The sequence below is a fragment of the Oryza sativa genome, chromosome 11, assembly GCF_034140825.1.
Source record: "Oryza sativa Japonica Group chromosome 11, ASM3414082v1".
NCBI classification, from domain to species: Eukaryota; Viridiplantae; Streptophyta; class Magnoliopsida; order Poales; family Poaceae; genus Oryza; species Oryza sativa.
In genome coordinates, this window is record NC_089045.1 from 223,563 (window position 1) to 251,271 (window position 27,709).

A 27,709-nucleotide genomic window follows, 5' to 3' on the forward strand; every position below is an offset into this window, starting at 1 on the left:
CATGAAAACAAGATTTTTGCACGTAGTCACCTAAGCCGACTGCATGCGAAAATAATTTCGGCAAAAAAAATAAAAATCTCCTGCCATTGAAGCCTAACCAAATGTTTCAACTCCACCTAAAAATAAGTGGAGCGGACTAGAATATATGCTCTCACAAAATAAATTAGAGATGTAGAGCGGAGGGTTCGGTTTGCTCCACAACTCCACTACAGACCTTAGCTGTTGGAGTTAAATTTAATAGTTGGAGCCCGCCAAACCTTAAAATTATACACTTTCCTACCTATATATATAAGTATATACTTGTATTGATTGTATTTGATACGATATACATGCAAGAAGCATATATATGCTTTGTCAGCTGCCACCAGTAATACATGCAAGAGAAGAAGTGGAAAACATTTGGTCAAGGGTGGTGGTGATGAACAAACGCATATACCAGTTACATTATTATTGGTAGGGGCCGTATATATGCTGATGCTGGCTGGTGTCATCGTCTCAATGGGTACACATCGATGTGTAAAAAGTTAGGCCTAAGCTTCTACTTTAGTATCAAATCATAACAACATAAGATCGCATATTAAACATACCATGTACTAGGTCTTAAAATATAAGAATTTTTTACTCGAACATAGCATCCGAGATGTTACTTTGACTAAAAATATCTATAAAAATAAAAATAAGATGTTTTAAATAAAATAGTTACATATTATGATATTTGTTTATTGATAAATTTAGTAACATTAATTTTACATAATTTATTTTTTATTTTTTTATTAATAGTTAAAACCAAAAATTTTTGATTTGTCACTATTCTTAAAATGCTTATATTTTAAGACAGATGGAGTATTGTAAATCTAGATAAAGGTTGCTATACTTTGAAAAAAAAAGTATATAGGCCGATGTATATATACCCGCTATAATAATTAATCGATAGGAAGAGCATCCATCATATATGGACTATATATGGAGAGTCCATATATGGAGGCTGTGAGTCTGTGAGCAGCTGCATGAATGTCGTTGCCAAAGGGACATCATTTATACATGCATATCTCTCTTTATTATCAGCTTTATCGTTTGGCTTATAAACCAAACAACATATTTGTAAAAAAAATAATTTATGAATAAAACTTTTATATAAGTATTTTTTTATCTAAAAGCAAAGACTAAAAAATAAACTACGATAAAAAAACCCTAAAATCAACTTCAAATTTAAGGTTAAAAATTTAAATTTTGGGTGACAAACATAAGCAAAAAGGCGAGGCTTTATGTATATTGATCTAAGTAATTCTTTTCCTATCAATCGATTCATTGTTAAATATACTTTTATGTATACATACGGTTTTACATATTTTACAAAAGTTTTTTTAATAAAACGAACGGTTAAACATGTTAAAAAAGTCAACGGCGTCAAATATCCAGGGACGAAGGGAGTATAATATATGGATGCCCGCAGAGGCCTCTCAATTAATGAGGTCAGGAAAGGCATTTTAATTCCCTTGCAAGAAAACCTGACTAATCAGGTTCGTTTGAGTCTTTCTTTTCACCGGCCTGACGAAAGCGGGACAAAACTTTATTAAGATAAAAGAATAACAAATTAGCAAGGGGCAAAGTTGTTGTGGAAAACATAAAAGCACAACCAACACCTTTCCCGACATAACCAGAAAGGAATACTAAGAGAGTTTAATAATATAGTCAACTGCTATCTCTAAATTTAACTATAGTCAATTTAATAGCTAATTTATACAAACATATACTACACTAGTAATATTTGGTCTCATCTGTCATGCACACATGCAGCTGACTATAAATCTATAACCCATTGCTCTTCTTTCTTCTCATTTATTTTTTCGATATATGTTTATAGCTGACTTATAGTCTGCTATTGTACATGCTCTAAAAATATTTACACATCCATCTTGATCAACTCAGCTTCGCACCGAATCCACGGCTGAATACTACATTGCTCCTTAGGATCAAATATATCTACGTAAATACAAATGTGTATTTAGTGGTCTAACGCATGCCTGCCTGAAACAGTACTGTGTGAGCGTGTGCATTTTGATCTATGTTAATTGTTGCAAAATAACAAGTATTCCTATTTATATCTTCAAATAGATGCATGGCTAGCTAGCTAATTTTATGCATTCCAGTATTTAATCACTTTAAAATGGGACCCAGAGGACTGGTATTAAAACTTCTCTAAATGCCCAGCAAAAATAAACATTTGTTAATGAAATTAATTTACATAGCTGAAAGACCAAGAAAAGCTATAGAGGGGGGTGAATATAGCAATTCAAATCTTGCCCCCGAAAATACTCATCAAGCCTGATTTCTCAAAATCCTTACTAGAACTGCGGCTATTAGAGAAGCCGGATCTAGAAAAGAAGAGAGAATGAATTCCCGAAACTAGAAGAGAGGTGAGGAGGAGATAGCAAAACTCATCATCGCAAAGTTCAAAATGCAAGGGAATTTAAATTGCGGAATTTAAATGAACAAAGCAAAAACGAAATCCTTCAAATCATTTCATTCATAGGTGATGCAAAATAACCGCTCAACTAGAGCAAACATACACCTTCAGAGGAACATTAACACAAACATAAAATCTCTCGGACAAACACACTCCAAACTAATCCTAATACAAAAGCCTCTCGGGCTAACACATTCCAAACTCACACCGAAAATCTCTCACCGAGCATCTCAAAAGGATTACAAAAAGAGCACCTCCACCGTTGCATCCATCTCTCTATTTATAGCCTAAGACCCCTAAAACATTGTCTCAAATACCCCTAGGGTGAAACCCTAGCCTTGATGTAATCCTGGTTGTCCATTGTTCCTTAGATCCGAAGGAAGCCTCCTGGATAGTCGCCACGTCGTTGATCCGCGCTCTCCACGTCGCGCGCCCTCGTGCGATCCGCGTGATTCCACTTCAAGTCAATCAGCGTGCACCGATCCGTGTCATGCTCCTCCAAGCCAACGCATCCGCGCCACGCGTCCCAGAGAGCGTGTGCCGCTCCTCTCGCGCCTGCGCGCCATCAGTCCGAAGCCGCCACGTCGCCGTTCCTCCCGCCGAGCCGCTTCTGCGCGCGCTCGCGAAAACCATGTTCCTGCGCGCTCCATGCGAAAAAAACCACGTGGGACCCGGTCGCTTCCTTGACGAACAGAAGGCCGCCACGCCTCCAGATGCCGTACGATCTCCCGCTTCCGCGCGCGCATGCACACGCCTGTGCATTTGCCGAGCCGAGCTGGGCCATCGTCATGTCTAGGGCCTGCTCGGCCTGGCCTTCACCATCTTGAGTCAGCAACGTGCTTGGGCCGGGTTGGTTCGGCCTTCCTGCCAACCGAACTGCCAGCCCACAAGCCTAGTGGCCAGCTCCTGTTGGTCTCCGTGCCATTCAATCATGGCAGCACACGTGCACATGATACATGCTAGCTATAGTAAGCCAAATTACTGTAGCAGCAATGCACTCAGTCTTCATGTCCTTGCACAGTCCTCTTCTCCTTCCAATTTTCTTCGCGAATCCGATGCTTGCACACTTGACCTTGTGAAGCCCGTTGCAATGACCTCCTCACACGGTATCCGTCCACCGTGTGCAACCTTGTGTCCAATCTTGTCACCCGGCATCCTTGATCGTTCTGGACCTCAACTCCTCCCTGAGTCTAGTCCTGATCCGCCGTTGACTAAGATTGACTCCGATCACCTGCACACACATGAACCAAACAACCGTTGACTTGGCACAGATGTTGTAACCTGACCAATGTTAGTCCACGCACACATTTCTTGCACTTCCAGTACTTGTCAATTTCCCATCACAAAGAACTAAAACCACCCATGGTTTCACAATAGCATGTTTTGGAATTTCAGAATTTATCGCTATATGTCGTACTTATCACAGCACAATGATCAGATTTCATCATAGCATTATTTTCCGATTTCATGAATCAGATTTTATCAGATTTCATCATAGCGTTATTTTCCAATTTTATGAATCAGATTTCATTCACAATAAGAGTTTGCTAAGGGGAGGGGAGAGGGGAACCTCTTAGCAACGGGGCCGACGGCTTGAGGACGGAGGACAGTGGCAGCTACGGTTGCCTGCTACCCAACCCAGTCAATGAAAATGAAACTTGATCCCCCGCACGCCGCTGCAGCCTCCCCTCCAGCCGCCGCACGCCGGGCTACCGCCTCCACCTCCACCGTGACCGACCCCGTGGCCGCCGCCTCAGCCTCCGCCGTGGCTGACGCTGCCGCCTCCGCCGGCTAGCCGCGGGATCCCATGGTCGGCGACTGCCGTTGTTTTCACCTCCGCCGCCTCCCCTCCCGCCGGATCTGGCAGAGGGGAGGGCGCGGCCGCCACTGCCGCCTCCCCTCCCACCGGATCTGGCGGAGGGGAGGGCACGGCCACCGCTGCCGCCTCCGCTGGCCAGCCGCCGACCGTGGGCAGGCGCCGTTAGACGGCGAGAGAAGGGAGGGAGAGAGAGGACAACGAGAGAGAGAGAGCAGAGGGAGAGACGTGAGAGATCGAGAAGGGGAGGGATAGATAAGGACGCGGTGGGTGTGGTGTGCGGATGGGCTCGGCTCAATGCTTTAGGTGCCGGTTTTTTAAAAGAACCGGCACCTATAATATAATATGTGCCGGTTCTTTTATAAAACCGGCACCTATAGTATAAGTGCTGGTTCTAGCATCCTTAAAAGTGCCGGTTCTATATTTTTTCTACCGTGGAGAGGTGAGAAAAGCTTTATAGGTGCCGGTTTTAAATGAACCGGTACCTATGAGCCGATCTCTATGAGGGTTTTTATAGTAGTGCGTACATCTTGTGAATATGATTATACTTTAGGTTTCCAGTAGTACTAGTTAATTAAGTTAAGTAGCAAATTAACGACACGCAGATGAGATCTCAGAGAGAAATAAACCGCCGCATGAACAGTGCGGAGGTCTTCCTAGCTAGTGTGTACTATACTATTATATAGCTAGCTCCATGTGTTTGGTCAATTGTGCTGAAAGCAAACCCGCTTACATACTTTCGGTCACTTTCATAATAAACTGCAAATTAGTTGAACATATATAAAGTGAGGAAAGGAAATAGTAACACTACAAATTAAGTTCATGAGCGAATTGTGATCACCTTAGCAGATCGCAATAGCAAGGTGCTAATTGATCACCTTAGCTCAACTGGTTAATGAGCTTTCTTGTGATGAAACATGCGTACGCGCGCGGGCTTAACACAGATACCCTCTTTTACACTAATTATTTTTTAGCGGTAAACATCGCGATAACAAGGCACGTTTGTGTGACTTCACTAATATAAATATATGCCGGCTCGGTATATCAAGATTTTGATCATTAATTTCTTAAAATTTTATATAGTTCAGCTCCACAATATGTTTTAAAATCCAGCATGAGAATAATTTATAATTCACATGTGAAACTATATAGAAAATTGATAGTAAAAATTAAGTATATTTAACATATATAGAACAAAAAGCTAAAACAAGCTAAGTAATTTTGGAATATGCATGCAATGCAACGATATAATCCAACAGCTAAGCCCCCTCTCATGCATATATTGCGTGCGTTATGCATATCCTCCGTCCTTCTCGAGTTGACAAAGTATAGTTGATTAAATTTAATTGGTTCAACATGTACAGGGACGTCCACTGTACTCATGTCACAATCAGAGAAACTTAAGTACGTAGGAGTAGTATGTATTTACATGGGCAGCAAATTATACGATCCGTAGATTTAATTAATTAATTAGTACTCCGTAGGTAGTTAGCTTAAAGTTAGAGCCTGTTTAGCACAGCTTTACCTCCACCTCTCTTGGAGTTAGAGCCCACCTAAACAATTTTAGTTTCACCTAAAATGGGAGTGAAGCTAGGTGAAGCTCTCTCATAAAATGAACTAGAGAGGTGAAGTTGAATTTAAGTAGCTCCACAATTCCACTCCAGACTCAACTTCTAAAGTTAAATTTAGAAGTTAGAGCTCTACCAAACAGACCCTTAGTATATCCATACGACGGACTGAAACTAGAAGATACGTATGCACGTTAAATTAACCAGTGTGCATGCCTGTGTACGATCTGTATGTTCGACCAACGGCGACCGGCCGCGGCCGGCCGATGCACGAAGCTGCCCTGCAGGTAGCAACAATAATACGCACACAGCAGGGGCGGATCCAGCATGGGGGCGGCGGGGTCTCGAGCCCCCACTACTGGCGTGAAGACTATGAGAGCCCCACGAAGACCGCATTAAATTTTTTTTACCGTAAGTAGATGGGAGAGGGACTGTAAATCTATCTAATTTGCTCAGACCCCACTGCTATTTCTTTTTGGATCTGCCACTGGCACACAGTACATATATATATATATATACGTACGTACTGTACTATACACATGTATGTACGTTGACTTATATTGATTGGAGACATTATTATGTACTCCATCTGTTTCCAAATGTTTACCGCTGGTTGATTCTATTTTGACCTAATCAACTAGTACTCCATAAAAATGGAAATTGGAGGGAGTAGTGTGTATGCATGTGTGATCACTAGCGAGCTGCACACACACACACACACACACACACACACACACACACACATATATATATATATATATATATATATATATATATATATATATATATATATATATATATATATATATATATATATATATATATATTATGTCACCTTCAAGCAAAAGTGCGTGTCTATTTCGTGAAAACATTTTTACGCAATTGAGATCCCCTGCTGTACCGTTTACTGATAGGTGGATCCGAGAGGCTGTGAGGCCCACATGTAAGTGAGTAGTACTGCAGATAACCTGCATCTATATATGTCTAGATTCATTAACATCAACATGAACGTGAGAAATGCTAGAATGACTTACATTGTGAAACGGAGGGAGTAATACAGTAGCCTATGCGGTAGAACATATTTTGTTAGACACAGTAGCATCTAAACTTTTACCGACAGATAATTGTCTTCTTTTTAGTGTTGTGGTATAGCGCTAGTTAACCACCTCTATCATATTAGCTAGTGCATTTTATATACACCTTGATCACACAGTTTCATAGTTTTATCAAGCTAAACCTCTCACAAAATACCTCCTAATTAAGCACCATAGAAAAACCCAAAATCTTATCTTAAAAATATTTTCTGAAACAAAATACCTGCCATGCATGTTGACCATGTAAAATGCGCCGCTGCGGAGTGGGTGAAGATTCTAACCTGACGGTGCCGTGTGCCTCTATCAAACCACGAGAAGCCAACCAGTAAGGAGTACTCCAACACCACAATTATTTTTAGTTTTGATATTTGCTTTATGCCAAGGGCCCAGCGTCCTTGCTAAAATCGTTTGTATCGTTATGTTTTTTTTCTATGAAAGATTGTTATTTTTTTTCACCTCTATAAATACACACGCGTACATTCTATTGATACGAGCGTCTTCGAAAAACAAGGCTGACATACTTTGAGATTAAAGGAGTTATCACGGTGACTAGTTGATGAATACGTTGCCTGCCACTGAATGAAAAATAATAGCAAGTTTAGAACTAGAATCAGGTGAGTAGGTTTAATCATAGGAAATATGACCAGTTAAGCTAATTTCATCTCGTGGAAAGATTGTTATTTTCTATAGCCAAATACGATATATTTTATTGTCTCGGTCATATATATGCAAGCAATACCATTTTTTCCTAAAAGGATATTAGCATATATTTTTTCAACTTCTTATATATGTCTTTTTGGTAATTAAGATAAATGAAACTGATAATAATTATAACCTTGGTAAATTACTAGTAATTAGTTAATTGATCATCATTTATTTTGGTATTAAAAAGAGGTTGTCCATGTTATGCGAAGAGGATGATAGGTAGCTAGGGCCAAATGCATGTCAACATCGATGGCTTTTGGACTATAAAGATGTGAATGCGACGCTTGTGGTGAGCGGTCAATTGGTGGGAGTGGGATGGCTTCTTTTGCCCAATCATTCACATTCATCTTGTCCGTTGTATGAGTATGTATGTCCCAACCTGACAATATATATCACATTAATAATTTGAATATAACAAAAATATGACGTATACTATAGACTCGGAAAGATTTACGATATTTTGTGTTGTTGATGTGAAAGTGCGTGTTTGAAAAGGTAAGAGAATATATACAGATAGATGGAATCACATCGGTAGCCTAGCTTTTTACCACAAAAGTTATATTAGTGTGGGATCGAATAATAACTTAAGTATACCTCCTTTTCTATATAGTTTGTTATATCAAAAGGCTAGGCAGGCAACAATACTAAAAATTATGCAAGAGAATAAATTAGATTAGATTAAAAAGAAGAGATTATGTGATGGGTGTCATTTTCGTGATGAAAGGATATGTAAGTGGAGGATGTGCGTGGAAGAAAAATATGTGGAGGATGCAATTGGTTCATACTATGGATTGCCAGGTGGATACGCAAGAAGATGGATGTAGGCAATTAACAAAGAGGATGCGCCACCGGCTAATTCCATTCCAAGGATGAATGATGGACCCTGGATAAGTGGTATATCTGGTCAATCATGATTCACTAATACTACTAGTACCACTTAAGAGTCCAACCAAAGAAAAATCAAATTTTTAATTTTTAAATTTAATTTTAAAGTTGATTTGAAGATATTTTCAACATATTTTTTTTAAGTATTGGCTTTTAAATCGCTAAGAAGACATATATAAAAGTTTTACATGTAAATTAGTTTTTATTCCTTAATAAGTTGTTTTGGCTTATTAGTAAATATATGGGCAATTGATGAGACCCTTAATTTTTAAGCTACTCTTTTTATCCTAAAATAAATAAACATAATACGAGATATTATTTTTAGATTTATAGTATTTGAATGTGTCACTTTGTTTTTTTTTAAATGGCTGGATGATGTATCTAGACAAGCTACACCGATAACAAACTGCTAGTTTGAGAGGACGAAACTATTTAAAGATGCCATCCATTGTGCAGTTGCAGCGATGGTTGCCGGTTAATAGCTACTCCAAGTTGATAGTACTATATCTTTCTGCTACACTAAACTTGATCATGGTGGGGCCCAAAAAGATTTAGTGTTAAGCTACTACTGATCGAGCAAGCAGGAATTTTTTTGATTATTCGGTTTGGACTTTGGACTAACAAGAAAGAAAAAGACAAAAGATGCTTATCCGTGAAAAGGCCCCTTTGACAGGTGACTCAAAAGCAAACCTTTCCCTTTCCTTTCAACTGGCCTTTTATTTCTCCTTTTTTGTTAATTTCCTTCCGACAGAAACTAATTTCTCCTCTTTTAAATTAAATTCGGGTGGGGTCACCTAGCCTCCAATCGACTCGTGTCGACCAGCCACTCATAAACAATAACTAGTACGTTCTCTGGATCTTCTCTCTCAAAGGTTATGTTGCCGCTATATATTTACAAGTTGAATTATTACTTTTATATGCTTCTATACCTAGATCAATGCCAATAAAAAGCACTCAAGGTGAGCATACCTGGTTTTGTCTTATTCTGTCCAACCCATTCTTATCTTGTATAGATGCTTATCTCAACTTTTTTGTGGCATGTGATAATTATTAACAAGGCAATTGCTTTGTTATATCTTAAAATGTTACAAAGGTTTTAACCTCCTTGTGTAGAATTTTGGATCGCAACAAACCGTTTATTTCTATTTTAGCTATCAACATAATGTTGATCTAGTTTCACTAGCCCCGTCCAAAATATAACTTGGGTTCTCAATATATATATATTAATAGCTTACGATAAAAAAGTGTCACTCTTCTAGTTAAGAGCCTATACTAAAGACCTAGTGAGTTTCAAATTCCCTAAGTTTAATCTAGTTATGACAACATACGGTTGAAAAGTCATAACTGGACAATCAGACAATTGGGAACAATTTAATCAGCTTTCAAGCCATTGTTATGGTCACGGCTTATAAACCAAAGTCAACACTCTACTTTTAACAAACCAAAAAAGCTAGGTTAAAAAGTAGAAAGCAACAAAAAAAAACCCATAAATCAATTCTGAAATTCAAAACTGGTTGAGTTTTCTTTTGTTAGAACTCAGAAAAATATATTAATTACTCCTAAATTTCATTGTTTTTTTTCTTGAAGGGTAAGGTTGATGTTAAAAGTTGTTTGCCAAATGTTAGAAAACATTTATCAGCAGTGCTAAGAAAATAAGAAAATGAGAGAGCATTCTATACCTATAACTGGTGATGTACTCATGTCCACATTGTTAATTAATTATATACATACTCCGTCCTATGAAAAAATCTACTGGATGTCTAGATTCGTTGTATTGCAATATATAACATCTAATTGTAGATTAGTTTTTCCTGGGACGGAGGGAGCAGAGAGCAACGTGGTTCATTGCACGCACAAAGATCCAACTTCTCATTTTGTTTTGAGAGTGTCACTTGTTGGTGGGGCCACAGCCCACATGATGCATAGTGCTGCCAAGTGGACGTACTCTCTCTATCTCTCATCGCCGGATCCATCTAACGCTCTCTCTGCCCAACCTTGATTATTGCTCTACGCACTCGTGTAGCATATGGAAAAACTATATTGGCTCTGTTCTAAAATATGAAGATTTCTGAAATTTACACCGTGATTAAGAATATAGGTGAATTAAATGTGATTATTTGTGATTGGTTCACATAAGAAAATAGGTGGAGAAATTAAATAAGTGCATTATTGTGATTGATCGAGAAGAGAAAATATGTGTAGAATGGACACATTTTGACTGCCAAAAGTTATAGTACAAAAGGAGCAATAGATGTGTTGGTTTATAGTTGGATCAGAAATTGAGTCAAATGATATACATGAATTCATATAGCACTATCACATAGTCGCTACAACGAGAACAAGTACTATTTGTAGTATGTAGTAGTGGTTTAAATGGCGTGATGGTAGTCTAAAAGTATATGGGCATTAGGCAAAACTGTTGTCACCATCATTGCCAAAGTTTTGAAAAAAAAAGATAAACTTTTGCTTACATAGATTTCAAAATAGAAAAAAAAAACAGAACGTGATGTGCAGCTGTCGAATAAAAGAAAAAAGGTACATGGAATATAACTTTAGGGAAAATAGCAGCTCCATTGTTTGGTCTTCAGTCATTGCCAAAATTTGAGTATGAAAACTTAGTTTTAGAGTTACTTTTGGTGTTTTTTCATTGTAGCCTATTTTTCAGTATTAGTTTATAAGTCACTAAAAACACAAGTATAAATAGTTTTATTCATAAATTAGTAATAAGCGTTACGATTTATAATTAGATGTCTATCACATGATAAAGTTAAAATCTCATTGACTGAACTCTCAAGTCTGAAGATATATAATAATTGGTGGTAGAACATGTTGCCCCCCTTTTTTTTTAAGTTTTTCCTGAGGGTCTTTCATTAGAAAAGAACAATGATGCATGTATTCATTCATTCAGGGGGAAGGAAGAACACAAGCAGCACAGCAACAGTAGATTGACTATAGTTGAGCACAACGGTAAGGCCGTGTTTAGTTTTTTCCCTATTCCTAATTTTCTATCCCAACAAAAACTTTCCTACACACGTAAACTTTCAACTTTTTTTCTAAACTCTTAACTTTCTTCAAACTTTTAACTTTTTTCAGGAACTAAACACACCCAAGCTGTTGATAACCAAGAGAAGAATCTACGCTGCACTCCACTTGTGTTGTGCTGTGTATGTTGCCAATGTGTGCACTGTGAAGAAGAAGCACTCACCAAACTCGTCCACTCCCAGCGATAGTATTTATGGTGGCCCCTCACCAGCTGCAGCACATCACCTGATTGCACTGCACTGCTCTTGCTTTCCCCCTCCTGTTGCAGTTGCAGAGTACAGCAGCAGCATCAGCATCAGCATATCTATCTACCTATTCCTTTTTACTCCTCCTCTCTTTATACTCCACTAGTATTTGTCAAATCTTTATTTTTCTACTATACTACTATTTCTCTTTTCAAGGGAAAAGAAAAGAAAGAAGAATATATGTTGAGCAGTGAGGGAGATTTGGAAGTATAAAGAGACAGACACAAGCTCCTCCTCCATCCTCAATTCCTTCCTTCTTTCCATTTATTTTCTTTTATTTTCCCAAGAGAAAGAGGGTGAGGAGGCTCCATCCGCGAAAAGCTACTCGACCAACCCACCTGCCACCCTGCACTTTCCGTTATTCTCATTTCAACCCTCGCATTTTTTACACTCCGCTCCCCATGCCCTGTGAAAACTAATTACAATCCAGTCCTTCACCGGTCAGCGATGCCCACTCCGGTGGCCGCCGCGAGGCAGTGCCTCTCGCCGGCCGCCGTCCCCGCCCTCGACGCCGCCGTCGCCTCCTCTCGCCGCCGCGCCCACGCCCAGACTACCTCCCTCCACCTCATCTCCTCCCTCCTCGCCCCGCCCGCACCTCCCCTCCTCCGCGACGCCCTCGCCCGCGCCCGCAGCGCCGCCTACTCACCCCGCGTCCAGCTCAAGGCCCTCGACCTCTGCTTCGCCGTCTCCCTCGACAGGCTCCCCTCCGTCTCCGCATCCTCCTCCTCCTCTGGCGCCGCCGACGAGCCCCCCGTCTCCAACTCCCTCATGGCCGCCATCAAGCGCTCCCAGGCCAACCAGCGCCGCAACCCGGACACCTTCCACTTCTATCACCAGGCCGCCACCGCCCAGACTCCCGCCGCCGTCAAGGTCGAGCTCTCCCACCTCGTCCTCGCCATCCTCGATGACCCCGTCGTCAGCCGCGTCTTCGCCGAGGCCGGATTCCGCAGCGGGGACATCAAGCTCGCCATCCTCCGCCCGGCTCCGCCCATGCCGCTCCTCGGCCGCCTCCCCACGCGCACCCGTCCGCCGCCTCTCTTCCTCTGCAGCTTCGCCGCCGCGGACGACGCCGACGTCCCTTCGCCGGCCGGGAATCTCGCCGGCGCGGGGGAGGAGAACTGCCGCCGCATCGCGGAGATCCTCTCCCGCGGCCGCAACCCCATGCTCGTCGGCGTCGGGGCCGCCTCCGCCGCCGACGACTTCGCGGCCGCCTCCCCGTATCGTATCATCCATGTCGACCCCAACACCATCGACCGCTCAGACCTCGGCGTGGCGGCGGCAATGGCCAGTGCCACCTCCGGCCTCATCATAAGCATCGGAGACCTCAAGCAGCTGGTCCCCGATGAGGACGCGGAGGCGCAGGAGAAGGGGCGGCGGGTGGTGGCGGAGGTGACGCGAGTGCTGGAGACGCACAGCAAGGTCGGCCGCGTCTGGGTGATGGGGTGGTCGGCAACGTACGAGACCTACCTCGCCTTCCTCTCCAAATTCCCCTTGGTCGACAAGGATTGGGACCTCCAGCTGCTGCCAATCACCGCGGTGCATGCCGCCGCCACCGCTGGCCCTGCTGCTGCTGCTGCTGGACTCATGCCTCCGGCAACCACTGTTGCTGCCTTCTCCAAGCCAGCTGCAAGGTCAAGCCTTTTCTCTTCTCTTCTCTTCACTTTTGTATCCATGAATTCTTTATGCATAAGATTTTATTACCATCCATTTGCTGACTGCCGTGCTTTCTTTATTGTCAGAATGTTTCTTGGATAGTAGTGTATCTGATTAGGTGTGCTAGTACGATTTGCTTATGTTCTTTACTAATTTCATTTTTTTTAAGTGTTGATTTGTGTGCTTTGCCCATTGTATGGATATTTTTTTCAACTTGTGCAATTGATTTAGTGTACTACTGTAATTAGAAGCAGCATAGGTTGTTAAAAAGGCATAAATCTAGAAAGGTTTGTTTTCTTCCACTGCATTTTTTTTAAAAATGTTTTTACACGGTCAATGATGTACAACCGTTTTTGTTTAATGCGATGGTTGAGTTATGTTCTAAGTGCCATGTTACTCCTGTTATGTTCTTGTTGAGTTATGACCGATTCAGTTCTGTTAAGTACGACAGGAGTTGCTGGAAATTTTCTCTTCTCAGAAGTGGGTTCCTAATGTGTTGTCATCAGAACCTTCCAGACCAACTTCCTTCTAGATGCTCTGCTGTTAGTCACTACCTGTGTTATTTACTGATTTCTCAGCTCTTTTTTCTTTTTTGCCTTTAGGATATTTAATGGGATTTTCTTCTTATAAGCCTTTTCTCTGTAGTCCTATTCTTGTAATATTTTTGGATTTTATTACTACATATGTGTGGCCATGAAGGAGAGGTTCTATTGCCGGTGCAGAATCCATATGCATACACATTTTGAACTGCTTGATAAAGAGAGACTAAAGTGTAAAAGTAAAATAATACAGCTTGTGTACTAAGAGATGCAATTTCATGGTAAAAGAGTGGTGCTTCTGCTGCAGCACATCTGTTCTTTACTGCTGTAATGCTCAAATTGCTGATAGTTTGGGTCATATATGTGGGCAGAGATTATTTGTCATTAATATGTAGTATCACCTATAGTGAATTACCTTGATGCATAGGGCTAGTGATTTCTGTCACAACATAGTATTGTATGGCATTTTATTCAGCTGTAGAAATGTTAATGCTTAAGCGTTGCTGGTATTAATGACAAAGTGACATATACATAACTCCAATATAAAGCAACGATATGCTTGTGTCTTGACCTCATAGTTTCAAACTTGTTATTGCAGCTTGATGGACTCCTTTGTTCCTTTTGGAGGCTTTCTCTGTGATAACTACGAAGAGAACAGCCTGACAGCAAATTCATGCCCACAGGCCCTGCGGTGCCAGCAGTGCAATGATAAATATGAGCAAGAAGTTGCAACTATCATTAGCGCAAGTGGCATTACAGCTGAAGACCATCACCAGGGAGGTCTTCCTTCCCTGCTGCAGAATGGCAGCATGATGGGTCCTAACAATGGATTTGATCCAGTCAAGGTGTGAAGCTACCTATGTCTTTTGGAACATTTATGTTAAGTACTGAACGCAGCAAGCACTGCTTGTTGATAGATGAATAATTTTTGGTCGTTGGTATAAAAGATGCACAGTTTTTTTTCAGTGCAGGCTAGAGATGATCGGATGGTATTGAATTCAAAAATATTGAATCTACGGAAGAAGTGGAATGAGTACTGCCTGCGGCTCCACCAAGACCACCAGAGGATCAACAGAGATCCTTACAAACCATTTCCGCGCTATATTGGTGTTCCCACTGACAAAGAAAGATCAGCAAATTCAAGCAAAGGTTCTGAGTCAGTTGGGGTTCAAAAGGATGTTATTAAACCTTGTGCGGTGTCTGCTGTACATTCCAGCTCAACTGCAAGGCCTATTTCATCTCCATCTGTCACCAACAAAAGAAATGAAGATCTTGTATTGAACCTTCAAGCCAGGCATTCCAAGAGTGATGAAAACCTTCAAGAAAGGGGCATGCAATCCCAACATGGCACCCTGTCGAATGTTGACAATCCGGATGATCATGTCTCACCATCATCTGCTGCACCTGTGGAAACTGACTTGGTTTTGGGCACCCCTCGAGAGTGTAGTTCGAAAGGTTCAAGTTCCACCTGCAGTAAACGTGTAGAGGATTCAGAGAGGTCTGTCCATCTGGTACCCAAGAAGGTGGATGATTTAAATCTGAAGCATCCACAACTCTCTGTTCAACCTAATTCCTGCTCCTGGAGTTCCATAAATGTTGGGAAAACATCACACAGTACACTACACTCAGTAGCTTCAGGAGGCTTCTCTGCCTTTGGCCAATGGCAGAAACGGTCACCTCTTGCTGCACAAAATTCTGATCTGAGCAATTACAAGCTACTTGTTGAACGCCTGTTCAAGGTAGTTGGAAGGCAGGAGGAAGCCTTGAGTGCTATTTGTGAATCCATTGTGCGGTGCCGGTCAACAGAGTCGCGCCGTGGTCCTAACAGGAATGACATCTGGTTGTGTTTTCATGGTTCTGACAGCATGGCCAAGAAGAGAATCGCCGTGGCACTTGCAGAGCTCATGCACGGCAGCAAAGATAACTTGATTTATCTGGACCTAAACCTTCAGGATTGGGATGACTCCAGTTTCAGAGGGAAGACTGGCATAGACTGCATTGTGGAGCAGTTGAGCAAGAAACGGCAATCTGTTCTCTTCCTTGACAACATTGATAGAGCTGACTGCCTTGTTCAGGATAGTCTATCTGATGCTATTAAGTCTGGCAGGTTCCAAGACATGCGAGGCAAGGTGGTTGACATTAATGACTCGATTGTGGTTTTGTCAAGAAGCATGATACAGGGCAGCAAAAATGGGTTGGAAGAGGGCCTTTCATTTTCTGAAGAAAAGATTCTGGCAACTCGCGGACATCGACTGAAGATCCTGGTTGAACCGGGTAGGGCAATCACCAGTGGATGCCCTAGTGGTAAGGTGGTAGTTTCCCCAAGGCATTTTCTCACCAAAATTCAAGCATCTTTGTGCTCTGGTTCCATCAGCAAGAGAAAGCTCAGTATTTCTGATGATCAGGAAAAGCTACAAGAGTCGCCAAGCAGTTCAAAGCGACTGCACAGAACATCGAGTGTACCATTCGACCTGAACCTCCCTGTTGATGAAGATGAACCCCTTGATGCTGATGACGACAGTAGTAGCCATGAAAATTCATATGGCAACACAGAAAAATCCATTGATGCCCTTTTGCATTCGGTTGATGGATCAATCAACTTTAAGCCGTTTGACTTTGATAAACTTGCTGATGACATGCTGCAGGAGTTCAGCAACATACTCAGGAAAAATCTGGGTTCTGAGTGCATGTTGGAGATTGATGTTGGTGCAATGGAACAAATACTTGCCGCAGCATGGAAATCAGAGGAGGATAGGAAACCTGTGCCGACCTGGCTGGAGCAGGTTTTTGCCAGGAGCCTTGACGAGCTGAAGCTCAAGCGTAAGCATGTGAGTAGCTCTACCCTTAGACTAGTGGCCTGTGAGGACACAGTACCAGCAGTGAAAGGAGACGGTTTAGGAGTTTTGCTCCCGCCAAGAATAATTCTAGATTGTTGATGATATTATCTGTATAGGGATCGCTGTAATTATCTGTAGTCCACAATAGTATAGCATTATTTGTTGGCTAAATAAGCTCTAGTCTAGCTGATGCATTGCCTTGGGTTCTCTAATTAGCTACTGCCATTACTGTCATATCATTTTCTACCTCAGGGCCTTTTCCAGATATATGGGCATCCGAATGTATATTGGTTGTAACTACTATGGATTGTCAATATTTGATTGTTCTATATATACATGGACACATGGTGCTCAGTCAGTGTACTTGTGTGGTTCATGCTGAAATCCACAACTGCAAGGTTGCTTACATATTTTGTTGGCCAACTTGTATATGTGCTCTCATCTCGTCTTAATTTGTGGCAGGAGTTGATTGCTACTCCAATAACTACGTTTTTATTATTCCTGAATGATGCTATCATGTACGGTAGGGTGCCGATGATATTATAGAGACCTTATAGTTAGTTGTTCAATGGTCCATAGAAAGTTACATAAGCATAGTACTTGATGCGCCTACTTGCATTAGAAGCGAACTCGAATTGGATGCTAGTAGTAGCAGATTTGTGATTTGCTAGACTCCAATGCAGAAGATTCCAAACAATCTGATGGATGCATCCGTAGTCACTCACACTAGTCAGTATCAACAAAAGATGAACTAGGCTGTGAAATCCCAATAGTAATTCAGTTTTGATCATCATGATTATGCAAATAAACTCCATTGTGAGTGATTCAGTATGGAAAAATTAAGGTGCAGAGCTTAATTCGGATCATAATTGTCTGCTCAATGGCGCATACAAACTCCAGACATTGAATTGCCTGGCGAACTCCAAAGGGTTACACGGTATAACTTGGACACTTTCAGAACTAGTCAAAACTGAACGACCCGCTAGCTACAACAACAATTGGACAATGCTTGTTTAGTGATCTGAATATGGTGATCCAACAGATCAATGAATCCCTGTGTTCTGCAGGGCCGCATGCTTTTGAGCAGGTAAGTAGCCCTTGCTGCTTATTATTTCTCTTTCTTTCAGCAGTTCATGCTATGATGGATATGCTATCTATCAGGAAAATAATCCATTCTTCGCTTACTAAGCTACTAGTACACGGTGACTCCAATAATTTTCAAGTTAATTTTTCACTTGTGCTTAGCATCTTCGGCCCAGTCAGTGCCGTTCAAGCTGTGATCTGTTTGGTAGTAAACAACATCCCCGACGTCGCTGACAAAGTGATCAACTCTCAAGCTCCTCAGCAGAACGCCAAACAGGTGAAGTGGCAGCGGACCTGACTTCTCTGGCTCCCTGTAGTATCTACCCAGCACTGGTCTTGCTGCCTTTGTCTGTTTTTTTTTCCCATCAAAACAAGGCAATTGTTTCATTACTCAGTGAACTTGGTAACAGTGCACCGTACATACATACTATCTAGCAGAGGTGAATAATGCTGGCGGTGTACTTACTGCTTCTACGAGGTGATAATGAGGAATTTGGGGGAAAAGGTGGTGGATGACATGGGTGCCAATGTCATGGTGGATGTTGTTGATCCACCCGTAGTCCCGATCCACCGTTGTCAGGCCACCGCGGAGGTAGCTCCATTCCTGCAAATAGTGGTCATTGCCAGATGTTCAGCCCTATTTTCAGTGTTTGTAAGCAGAACTTAATGAAGTATAGAGTGAGAGGAAGTATAGAGTGCTCATAGGCTGCACCCAACTCAATAACCTACAGCAACTTTTCGGGCCCCTTTGAATCAAAGGAACTATGAAGGAATTTCATAGGATTGAAATCCTACAGGAAATTTTCCTATGTAGCCCTTTGATTCAAAGGATTGAAGTTTTCCAAATCCTACAAAAATCCTAGGGAATGGCTTGTTGCATATAGGTTTTGAAGGAAACTTAGCAAGAGGTCCAATCTCTTGGTAAAAATCCTTTTAGCCTATCTCTCTCATCCGATTCCTGTGTTTTTCCTGTGGTCCAATCAAACGATCATTCCTGTGTTTTTCTTGTGTTTTGCAATTCTCTGTTTTACACTTGCATTCCTATCAGAATCCTATGTTTTTCCTATTCCTCCGATTTTTTATTCCTACGATTCAAAGGGGCCCTTCATGCTTTATTCTGGAAAAACTATGATTCAATCAATACAGAAAAAAGATATACCTCTCCACGATACCAGGGAAGGTCATTGTGACCGTGGTGGTGCAGATAAGTCACCAAATCAAGCCACATCACGAATACCTGTTTTGAATGCAGGCAACACATATCAGATATCTAGCTTTTGGGTACAGTTTCAGTTAGATATCCCATAAATATGATGGAGTTTCTTAAAAGCAAAAGCAGAGGAAGTGAATAATCAGGTAAGTGTATCTTACAAGATATGGGACACCGTATAGCATGAGCACCGGAACAGGGCCAAACACGCACGCCAAGGCGACGAGCAACGAAATCATGATGCACCAGCAGGTGGTGGAGACAATCACGTCACTCTTTTCCTTGGGGCTGAACAGATCGCTGCTCGGCAGAAAGTGAGATCCGGTCTTGCCCGGACTTCTGTACCACTGCAGCATATTCAAGTATCCGTATAGAAGATTCAGTTGTCTTTCTTTCTTTCTTTTGGGGAATACAGATTCAGTTCAGTTTCAGTTGAGTCATTCATTCAGCACAATTGCGTGGAGTTGCCGGGTGAGGAGGACATTCAGAGACTTACGAGGTAGACAGGGAAGGCAAGCAATGTAAATGGTAATGTAAAGCGCAGTTTCTTGGTGCGTGTCTCCAGCTGCCAGTACAATTTCTCGGTGATCTGCTCAAACAAATTGCAAAAACATATATAAAAATATAAGCAGATCATAGAGTACGTATCTATATGTTGAGAGCCAGCTTATATACAGGTGACAAGCAAAACAAAACTCATTCAGCCTCTCGTTATTCAGTCAATAAAGCTGAGCAGATGCTTATGCTACCCGGGCGGCCTTATTCAAATGAACCTACAACTTAATTAGCATATATATGTTATGAATCAAATCACGTGATGTGTAATATGATATTCGATCTGACGCTGAGCTACGAATCAAAAAGTGATCCGAATCGCATCTGGGATCCCTGGTGAATAATTTAGCAGCAAAGGCACGTGAGCCAGATCTACTGTCTCAATCTTGTTGGTATTATTACCATTCACGGACCACAAAGGCTAGCTGATATTTTGCAACAAGCAGGGTGGATCGTTGTGGTCTGCTGCAGTGGTCATGTGCCCTTCTCCATCTGTATTATTATTATTAATGCAATTGCAGGTGAGCATGTCGCATAATACTTACTGTTCGTTTGGCTGTCCTGTCCTTTCCCGTCCTGCCAAACGCCCCAGTTGGACACGCTAGCGAAGAATACGGAGTATATTTGCGAAAGTCATATATATGATAGTACTAGTAGTACCGCGAATTAAGCAAATGTAATTGGTGTATCTTTTTCAAAAGGGTTGTAATTGTTGTACGGGCGATGGATTGAGACAAGCATAATTAAGGATAGTACTAGGAGTGGAATTAAGTTGAGAAGTGCAAGCAATTGTAGGATGGGCGAGAGATGAGAAGAAATTAAGAGAGGAGGTGATCAGAAGGAGTGACAAACCGGGTGCCAGGACTCGTCCCTCTCGATATGACCGTGGTTCTGATGGTGTGTTCTGTGGCTGATCCTCCTGCATATGACATTATTAATATCAATCAGATGGTCAGATCGGATGGGTCAACGAGATGAATTAGCATAGCAGTGATGGTCCAAGATGGTAGATAGATTAATGAAGCAGTTGCTATGCTAATCCAAGACTGAGCATTGCCTAATTGCACATATCATGTGAAGAGATTCTCGATTTGACAGGACAAGCTAGTTCCACATATATAGGATGGAGACCCGAATATATATATGTGCTCTTTTTTCAACTTGCTTCGCTTGCATCTACTATGCTTTTGCCGTGTGCCGCGCGTGTGGTAAAGCAAAACTTTTTTAGTTTCTAACTAATTAATTGGTTTCAGAGCATTAATTTGGTAGGTGTGCAATAGAAGTAGGTAGGTGAAAATAAATATATATATATATATATATATATATATATATATATATATATATATATATATATATATATATATATATATATATATATATATATATATATATAGAGAGAGAGAGAGAGAGAGAGAGAGAGAGTATAGGAGGAGTTGGTACCATCCATGGTAGGGGACGAGGATGAAGGAGTGCAGGAGGTGGCCGACGACGTTGTTGAGCATGGCGCTGTCGGAGAAGCTCCCGTGCCCACTGTGTTTGCATGCTTTTTTCATGGAGATCTCGATGGATTGATGCATATATGAGAAAAAAAAATGGAAGCGATGAATGAATGAATAGAAATACCAGTCGTGGCCGAGGACGAAGAGCGCCCAGAACATGGTGCCCTGCGCCGCCCAGTAGAGCGGCCATGCCCACGCCCATGCGAGATCGATGGAGGAAGCGGCTGCGGCGAAGAGGGCGGCGACGATGAGGAGGTCGCGGGCGACGTAGGAGAGGGAGCGGAGGGGGGTCTTGCGCCAGCAGTGGGCGGGGATGGCGGCGCGGACGTCGCCGATGCGGAAGGGCGGGGGCTTGGCGGCGTCGAAGAAGAGACGGGCGTCCTCGGAAGCCTTGCAGTCGGCCTCCTGGGTCGCCGACGCCGCCATTGCCGCCGCCGTGTCGTGGTGGATCTGATTCCGATTTGTGATTTGTGAAGCTTTGGCAGCGAGGCGAGGCGGAAAGGGAGAAGAGACAAGAAAGAGAAATTTGAGGGGAGGTGTTTGGTTTGTGCCTGCGAACGCGAATGCGATGGATGGGCCGCAACGCAAACCCAAACCCAACCCAGGAAGGAAGGAAGGAAGGAAAGCAAGCTCCTCCTCCTGTGCTGTGTGCGGCCTGCCCCCTTTGCTTTGCTATGTCCCTATTTATAGGCCTCCTCTGCTCCTTCCTTCCCATTTCATCACCACACCACACGCTTATGCTTTTTTGGATTCTCTTGCCTCCTCAATTAAACCGTCCTCCCTCCATCTCTATTCAACAAAATCCATACTACTATTTGTTACTACTCCATACTCATTTGCCTACAATACTAATAACATATATGTAGCGCATTACAGCTAACCAGCCCCATACGTAAAACTAGCTAGGATGTAATGTAAAAAAAAAATATGAGCGGACTAAAATAGACATGGGGAGGACCGAACTGTTTGGTTGCTCGGTTTCTCTAGCGCTATGCGTGGACTGTGGGAGGAGTAGATAGCAGCAAGGTGACTCCCCTTTACATTAGTAAACAAGTACTCTTTCCCCCTCTTCGCCACATCTTTAAAATTGATCACTCCATCTGCATCGTTGTTCAGTGGCACCCACATATCAACTGATGGTGACATGTGGGAAAAAATAAATTTTGGACTAATAGTAAAATTACACTAGTGTAACATCCTGAAAATTCAATACAATAAAAATCACTAAAATTTTGAACTTTTTAAAATTTTTGCATCATGCTGGATGTTATGGTTGCTTTTACTTGCCAAACTATAAATTGTCACAATGGAAAATTAAACTAAAGTTATACAGCTAAGTAATAATTATAATAATAAGATATTTATTATGAACCCCATAAATATTTACGCACGAGAAAACAAAGCCAGACAAAGGGAAGGTTAATTACCAATTTAATTTATGGATCAAATATTAAATACTTGAACCATGTGATGCGTGCCATGAAATATAAGTACACATGAAATGATGATCACATCAATGGCCCCATCTATAATAGAGCATCTCACTAGAATATATAATTAATATTTGAAACACCTTATCAAGCTCCTCATAGCATGAAAATCACTCATATAAAATAATGGTCATATAAATAAATTAGGCTTTATACATAAATAAGAATATGTGAGTGTTTAATTAAACAATTAGATAAATATTGTGCCGAGTCTCAATTTACTATTTATAGAATAAATAGATTGAACCTATCCGTGTAAAATATATTGCTATACAACTAAACTTGACCAATCTGCTAATGTATTAATCATGACAAGTCGTTATATTAAATTTAATAGTACCCCAAAGTCTTCAAAAATATATAAGTTCACCTTAGGGCCAATAACTCAAATTAATCTAAAAAGAATTCATTTGTGCGAAAAATAAATAAATATGGGTAATATTAATCTAGGGTGAATTCATTAGTTAAGATAACACAAATATTGAGTAAAATGCATATATGTAAAATTAGGAATTGTGGATTCAAATTTATATGGAAAATACACTAAAATCGGGATAAATAGGAAAAGTCACTGTTCATTGCGCCTAAGGTGTTCGATGTGGTCCCTAGCCTTCCCCCCTCCTCTCCCACCTCTGCCCCTAGCCGCCCCGAGCCCGCGCGTCGCCGCCTCGCGCCGCTCGCCCGCCGCGCCGCCGTCGCCATCGTCGCCGTCGGCCTCGAGCCCCGTGCCGCTGCCTCGCGCCCCGCGCCGCCGCTGCCACGTTGTTGCCGCGCCGTGCGCCCGCCTGCCGCCGCGCGCCCGTTCCATTGCCGCACCATCCGTCGCATCGCCGTCACCGCGCGTCGCCGTCCCGCGCCGCGCCGCCCGCCCATCCCATCGCCGCGTGACCATCCCGTCGCCGCGCCGCGCACCCGTCGTGTCACCGCTGCCGCCCGTCCCATCGCCGCCTGCCACCGCGCGCCGAGCCCCGCGTCGCCCCGAGCCCCGCGCCGCCATCACGTCGCCACCCATCGCGTCACCACCGTCGCGTCGCCGCCCCTCCCCTCTCCTTCTTCCCCTCTTCCCTATAAACACCCCCACCCCTCTCCATTATTTCCCACTCCATTCCTTTCTCCTCTCCCTCTTCCCCCTTCTCCACGCGCCGCCGTCGTCGTGCCGCCGCGCCGCCGCCACAAAGTCACCGCGCCGCGCCGCGACTTGCGCCGCCGTCGCCATCGTTGCCGCCGCGCCGCCGACCACGGTGACGCCGCACCGCACCGGGTGCCGCGCCGCGTCCTGCGCCGCCGTCGCCGTCGTCGCCGCCACCGCCGCCGCCGGTGAGCCGTCTTTCCCCCCCCCCTCCACCTCGCGCCCACCGCCGTCACCGCCCGAGGGAGAAGCCGAAGAAGAAGAGAAAGGAGCCGGGAGGGAGAGAAGAAAGGGAAAAAGAGAGAGAGGAGAGAAAGAAAAGAAAAGGGAAAAGAGAGGAGAGAGAGAAAAAGAAAAGAAAAAGAGAGGAAAAAAAAAGGAAAAAGGAGAAAAAGGAAAAGGAAATAAATAAGAAATTAGGAGGATTTAGGAAATAAAAATGGTCGGGGTTAATCATAGATTATTTTTGAAAATTCCTCGAGCGTAATAGTATTTCGGTCGAAATTCCGAGTTAATTATAAGAATATGTGTCTTGATCAGATTAGATTAAAATTGGTAGTAATTTAGATATAATTAATAACTAAACAATTAGATGAATTCTTATAGATTATTATAGATTATTTTTGGTAATCTCTATAAGTCATCGGTTCACGGTAGAAATTCAGATTTAATTACTAGGAATCTTAGCCGTGTATTATATCGTTTAGTCATAGACTAAATTAAATTGTATAATATTTCTAGGATTTCGTCCGATATTTAGCTCGTAATAGAAATTTCTAACCTATTATATGGATATAATGCTCGGGAAGAGTAAATTAAAAACTTATGACAACAAAATAATTATACCCGCAAAATAGTTTAAATCGAAATTGGGTTTGCCGTAGTTCGCAGATAGTAAAGTCACTGTAGCTTGTGGATAAGGTTGTATTATAAATAAATGAATTAGGGACAGTACCATTTCGCAATTATTAGAATTAATTCAAATTTGAATCTTTACGCTAGCATAACTTATTCATTTCAGCTCCGATTTGAGTGAAACTTGAACCTAAATTCATCTAATTTCATAAGCTTTCCAATGATATATAATTCACTATTGTATAAAATATATTTATAAAAATTAAATAATTAATATCAAGATGATGCATAATAGTCAACTTAAAAATATGCTAATAAATAAAATTAGTATTGTACAGCAGAATAATTATCTTTAATATGTTCTGTCACTGTAGCAACCACATAAATTAAGTATAATCGATGTTTGAAGTTAATGGATATATAGGAAAATATTAGTGCCATTTATTAATCTATGTCCAAATATAATTAAAACCCACGACTTATTAGTTATTTAAATAGAGTTAGCCTTATAATTATTAGGTAAGTAAAATATAGATACACATAGATCGGTCCTAAGCTTGTTTATGGCAAATAATAACAGAGCTAGTGTGATTAAATCACCTATATGAAATTAATCAACGACATATCCCATATAATAGCATATAGTGGGAGAGGTGAGCAACCCTTAGTTAACCAAGCAGTAAATAGAAACTATTCAAATAAATGATTCAATATATTAAGATATTGTGCACACATATATTGTACATCCCATTATAGATATATGGTATCGTATTAATTTGCTTGTTGCATATATTAATTTAGAGGGAGTATGTGACGAACATGAATATTAGATAAATACTAGTTATACATCTTGTCCTCGTATAATTACATATCAACTGTAAATTTGGATTATTCATTGTAAAATTATGTGATGGGATAATCCGTAACCATAATATGATTAACCTAAACAATTCTAACATACAAAGCATGGGTAATTGTTAACCTTTTATAATTTATTTTGACAAGTGAAATATGTACATAATTAAATTAAAGCCTCCATTAATAAAATAATAATACAAATGATTCACAGTAATTATTTGACCGATCCAAAATCCATCCGGCAACAGAACCTCTAGTGTATAACCGTTCTATTTAGATAGATGCATGTGTAACCATAATCCTTCCTTAGCCATTAGCTAGACTGAACCACCATGACAACAGAAAGACTAAGAAACCTTAGCTCTTAGCTTGATTAGAGTCCATTAGCAAGCGCGAATAATATGAGCAACCCTAGGTTCGACCTCAGCAAATATATTTTGTTTGTGCATATTTGATTGTTGCTTGAATATTGGTTTTTCTCGCGTATTATAGACTTTGTGTATCGGTTAGTCGTGAGGCAACGTCTGCAACTTCCAGGAGGTGAAGGTTGATCAAGATTATATCGAGAATAGGGATTATCCTGAGCAGGCAAGTCATCACTATTCCTTGAACATATTGATCCCAATTGCGAAATTGTTTTGTTTATAAATAATATTGCATGCAATGATGAACATCCTACTTGTGATTATGCCATGCCTTGATTATTGTTTACCCTTAAATCTTTGTAACCATGTTTACGTATGAGTCCCTAGTCAACTATGACAATTGCTTAGAAAGGCTATTCTAGAATCATGCATACTCATATTTATCAAATGCTATATGCTTGGGCAATTACCTTTGGGAAGGTAATTGAGATGCGGCATGTGGAGACATGAGCGCCACATTGCCATGATGTTGATGACATGATTTGTGAAAGTGGAAATAAAATTAAACAACTGTTTTCGACTGGGGCGGACGGAGGATTTGGGTGGTATCTGGAAAAGGCTAGTACCGTCCCCGGTCAATTAAGGACCGAGCCATGAAGTTAAGCATGAAACGACCCCCGTACAACCGTACTTCTCGAATGGGTATAGACCTAGCGGATTAGATAGCTGAGCGGAGGCAGTATCCCTGCATAGATGGTTCACCCCTGAGTGAGGCAGGTGCGCTACAATGGGACAGCCGTTGAGGTAGGGCCGAGAGGCGTGCCCTACATCGGTGTCGCCATTGGTAGGACTGCCATGAGTGTGTGAGAGAGAGAACTTAACTTGAACCATAATTTAATATGCGTGTGAGACTTCTCTTTCCCGGGAGCGCCAGAACTCCTCTCACTGCAAGAAACATGGACGCCTAGAGTGCATGAGGATTTAAGTTCATGGAGCGGGTACTGCCAATGCGAGGTTATCGAAAAGCTTTGCCGTGACGCGTCTCATGTGTTGGGACGAGGCTCATGTGTTGGGCAGTCGCGGAGTGCGGGTAAAGTGTACATCCACTGCAGTGTGAGTAAACCAAATCTATTCGAATAGCCGTGCTCGCGGTTAATGAGTACCGGGACATGTATTACACTTGGCTAGACTCTAAATTCTTAACTTGTGTGGGATGGGATATTGCATGGTGATTTTTATGCTGATGGAGCCACTTCCTGAGAGGAGGGAAGGTGGACGTCCTCAGAAAACCATGACGACTCAATGGCGGGAAGCTATCCTTGGGATCACAATGGATGGTGGACAGAACCGTCGTTGTTTAATGAGAACACTGGAACTAAAATTTGATCAGTCTATGATAGGTCTTAGGCTTGTGAAAATATTTGCAAAACGCAGCTTTATGCAAAAGAACCTAAAACCATTCCTTGAATACCCTCTATCATATGCATTGTTGTTGTGGTGGCTTGCTGAGTACGGTTGGTACTCACCCTTGCTATTTATATATCTTTTAGGAGAGTGTTGAAGAGAATCCCTTGTTGGTACGCTTGCGTATCCCACAAGATGATCGGAGTGCGGTCTTGTTCTAGGTCTCGTCCCCAGTCGACTGCCTGTGGCATGTTAACCGGGCCCTTATATTATTTAGTCTTCCGCTGTTGTTCTCTGATAGTTGTTGGCCTACCTGGCCCTAATGTAAGTGTTTAACTCTTTTAGCCTAAATTCATTCGTGATATGTTGTGATCCAACTATGTATGTGTGTACCAACTACTGATCCAGGG

General features: G+C 41.8%; 2 protein-coding genes across 2 annotated transcripts; one reads left to right on the top strand and one right to left on the bottom strand.

Moving 5' to 3' along the window:
- Positions 1-12,060: 12,060 nt before the first annotated feature.
- On the top strand, positions 12,061-17,209 carry LOC136353955 (protein DWARF 53). Its single transcript, XM_066305382.1, has 3 exons — positions 12,061-13,453; positions 14,613-14,859; positions 14,986-17,209. The coding sequence occupies exons 1-3, from the start codon at positions 12,270-12,272 to the stop codon at positions 16,948-16,950; spliced, it is 3,396 nt and encodes a 1,131-aa protein (XP_066161479.1). The 5' UTR covers positions 12,061-12,269; the 3' UTR covers positions 16,951-17,209.
- Positions 17,210-17,624: 415 nt separating this feature from the next.
- LOC4349544 (fatty acid desaturase DES3) lies at positions 17,625-21,694 on the bottom strand. The gene is made up of 8 exons (NM_001423127.1): positions 21,323-21,694; positions 21,140-21,229; positions 20,552-20,618; positions 19,641-19,733; positions 19,306-19,491; positions 19,094-19,171; positions 18,401-18,538; positions 17,625-18,283 (listed from the first exon to the last, which is right to left on the bottom strand). Exons 1-8 carry the CDS (start codon positions 21,622-21,624, stop codon positions 18,083-18,085), a joined length of 1,155 nt encoding a protein of 384 aa, NP_001410056.1. The 5' UTR covers positions 21,625-21,694; the 3' UTR covers positions 17,625-18,082.
- Positions 21,695-27,709: the final 6,015 nt, after the last annotated feature.

Coding starts and splice junctions, on each gene's coding strand:
- LOC4349544 (NM_001423127.1), bottom strand. CDS start 21,624: ATGGCGGCGTCGGCGACCCAGGAGGCCGACTGCAAGGCTTCCGAGGAC. Junction 20,619..21,139: donor CTCGTCCCCTACCATGGATG/GTACCAACTCCT, acceptor TGTCATATGCAG/GAGGATCAGCCACAGAACAC. Junction 19,172..19,305: donor TATACGGTGTCCCATATCTT/GTAAGATACACT, acceptor CATTCAAAACAG/GTATTCGTGATGTGGCTTGA.
- LOC136353955 (XM_066305382.1), top strand. CDS start 12,270: ATGCCCACTCCGGTGGCCGCCGCGAGGCAGTGCCTCTCGCCGGCCGCC. Junction 13,454..14,612: donor TTCTCCAAGCCAGCTGCAAG/GTCAAGCCTTTT, acceptor TTGTTATTGCAG/CTTGATGGACTCCTTTGTTC. Junction 14,860..14,985: donor ATGGATTTGATCCAGTCAAG/GTGTGAAGCTAC, acceptor TTTTCAGTGCAG/GCTAGAGATGATCGGATGGT.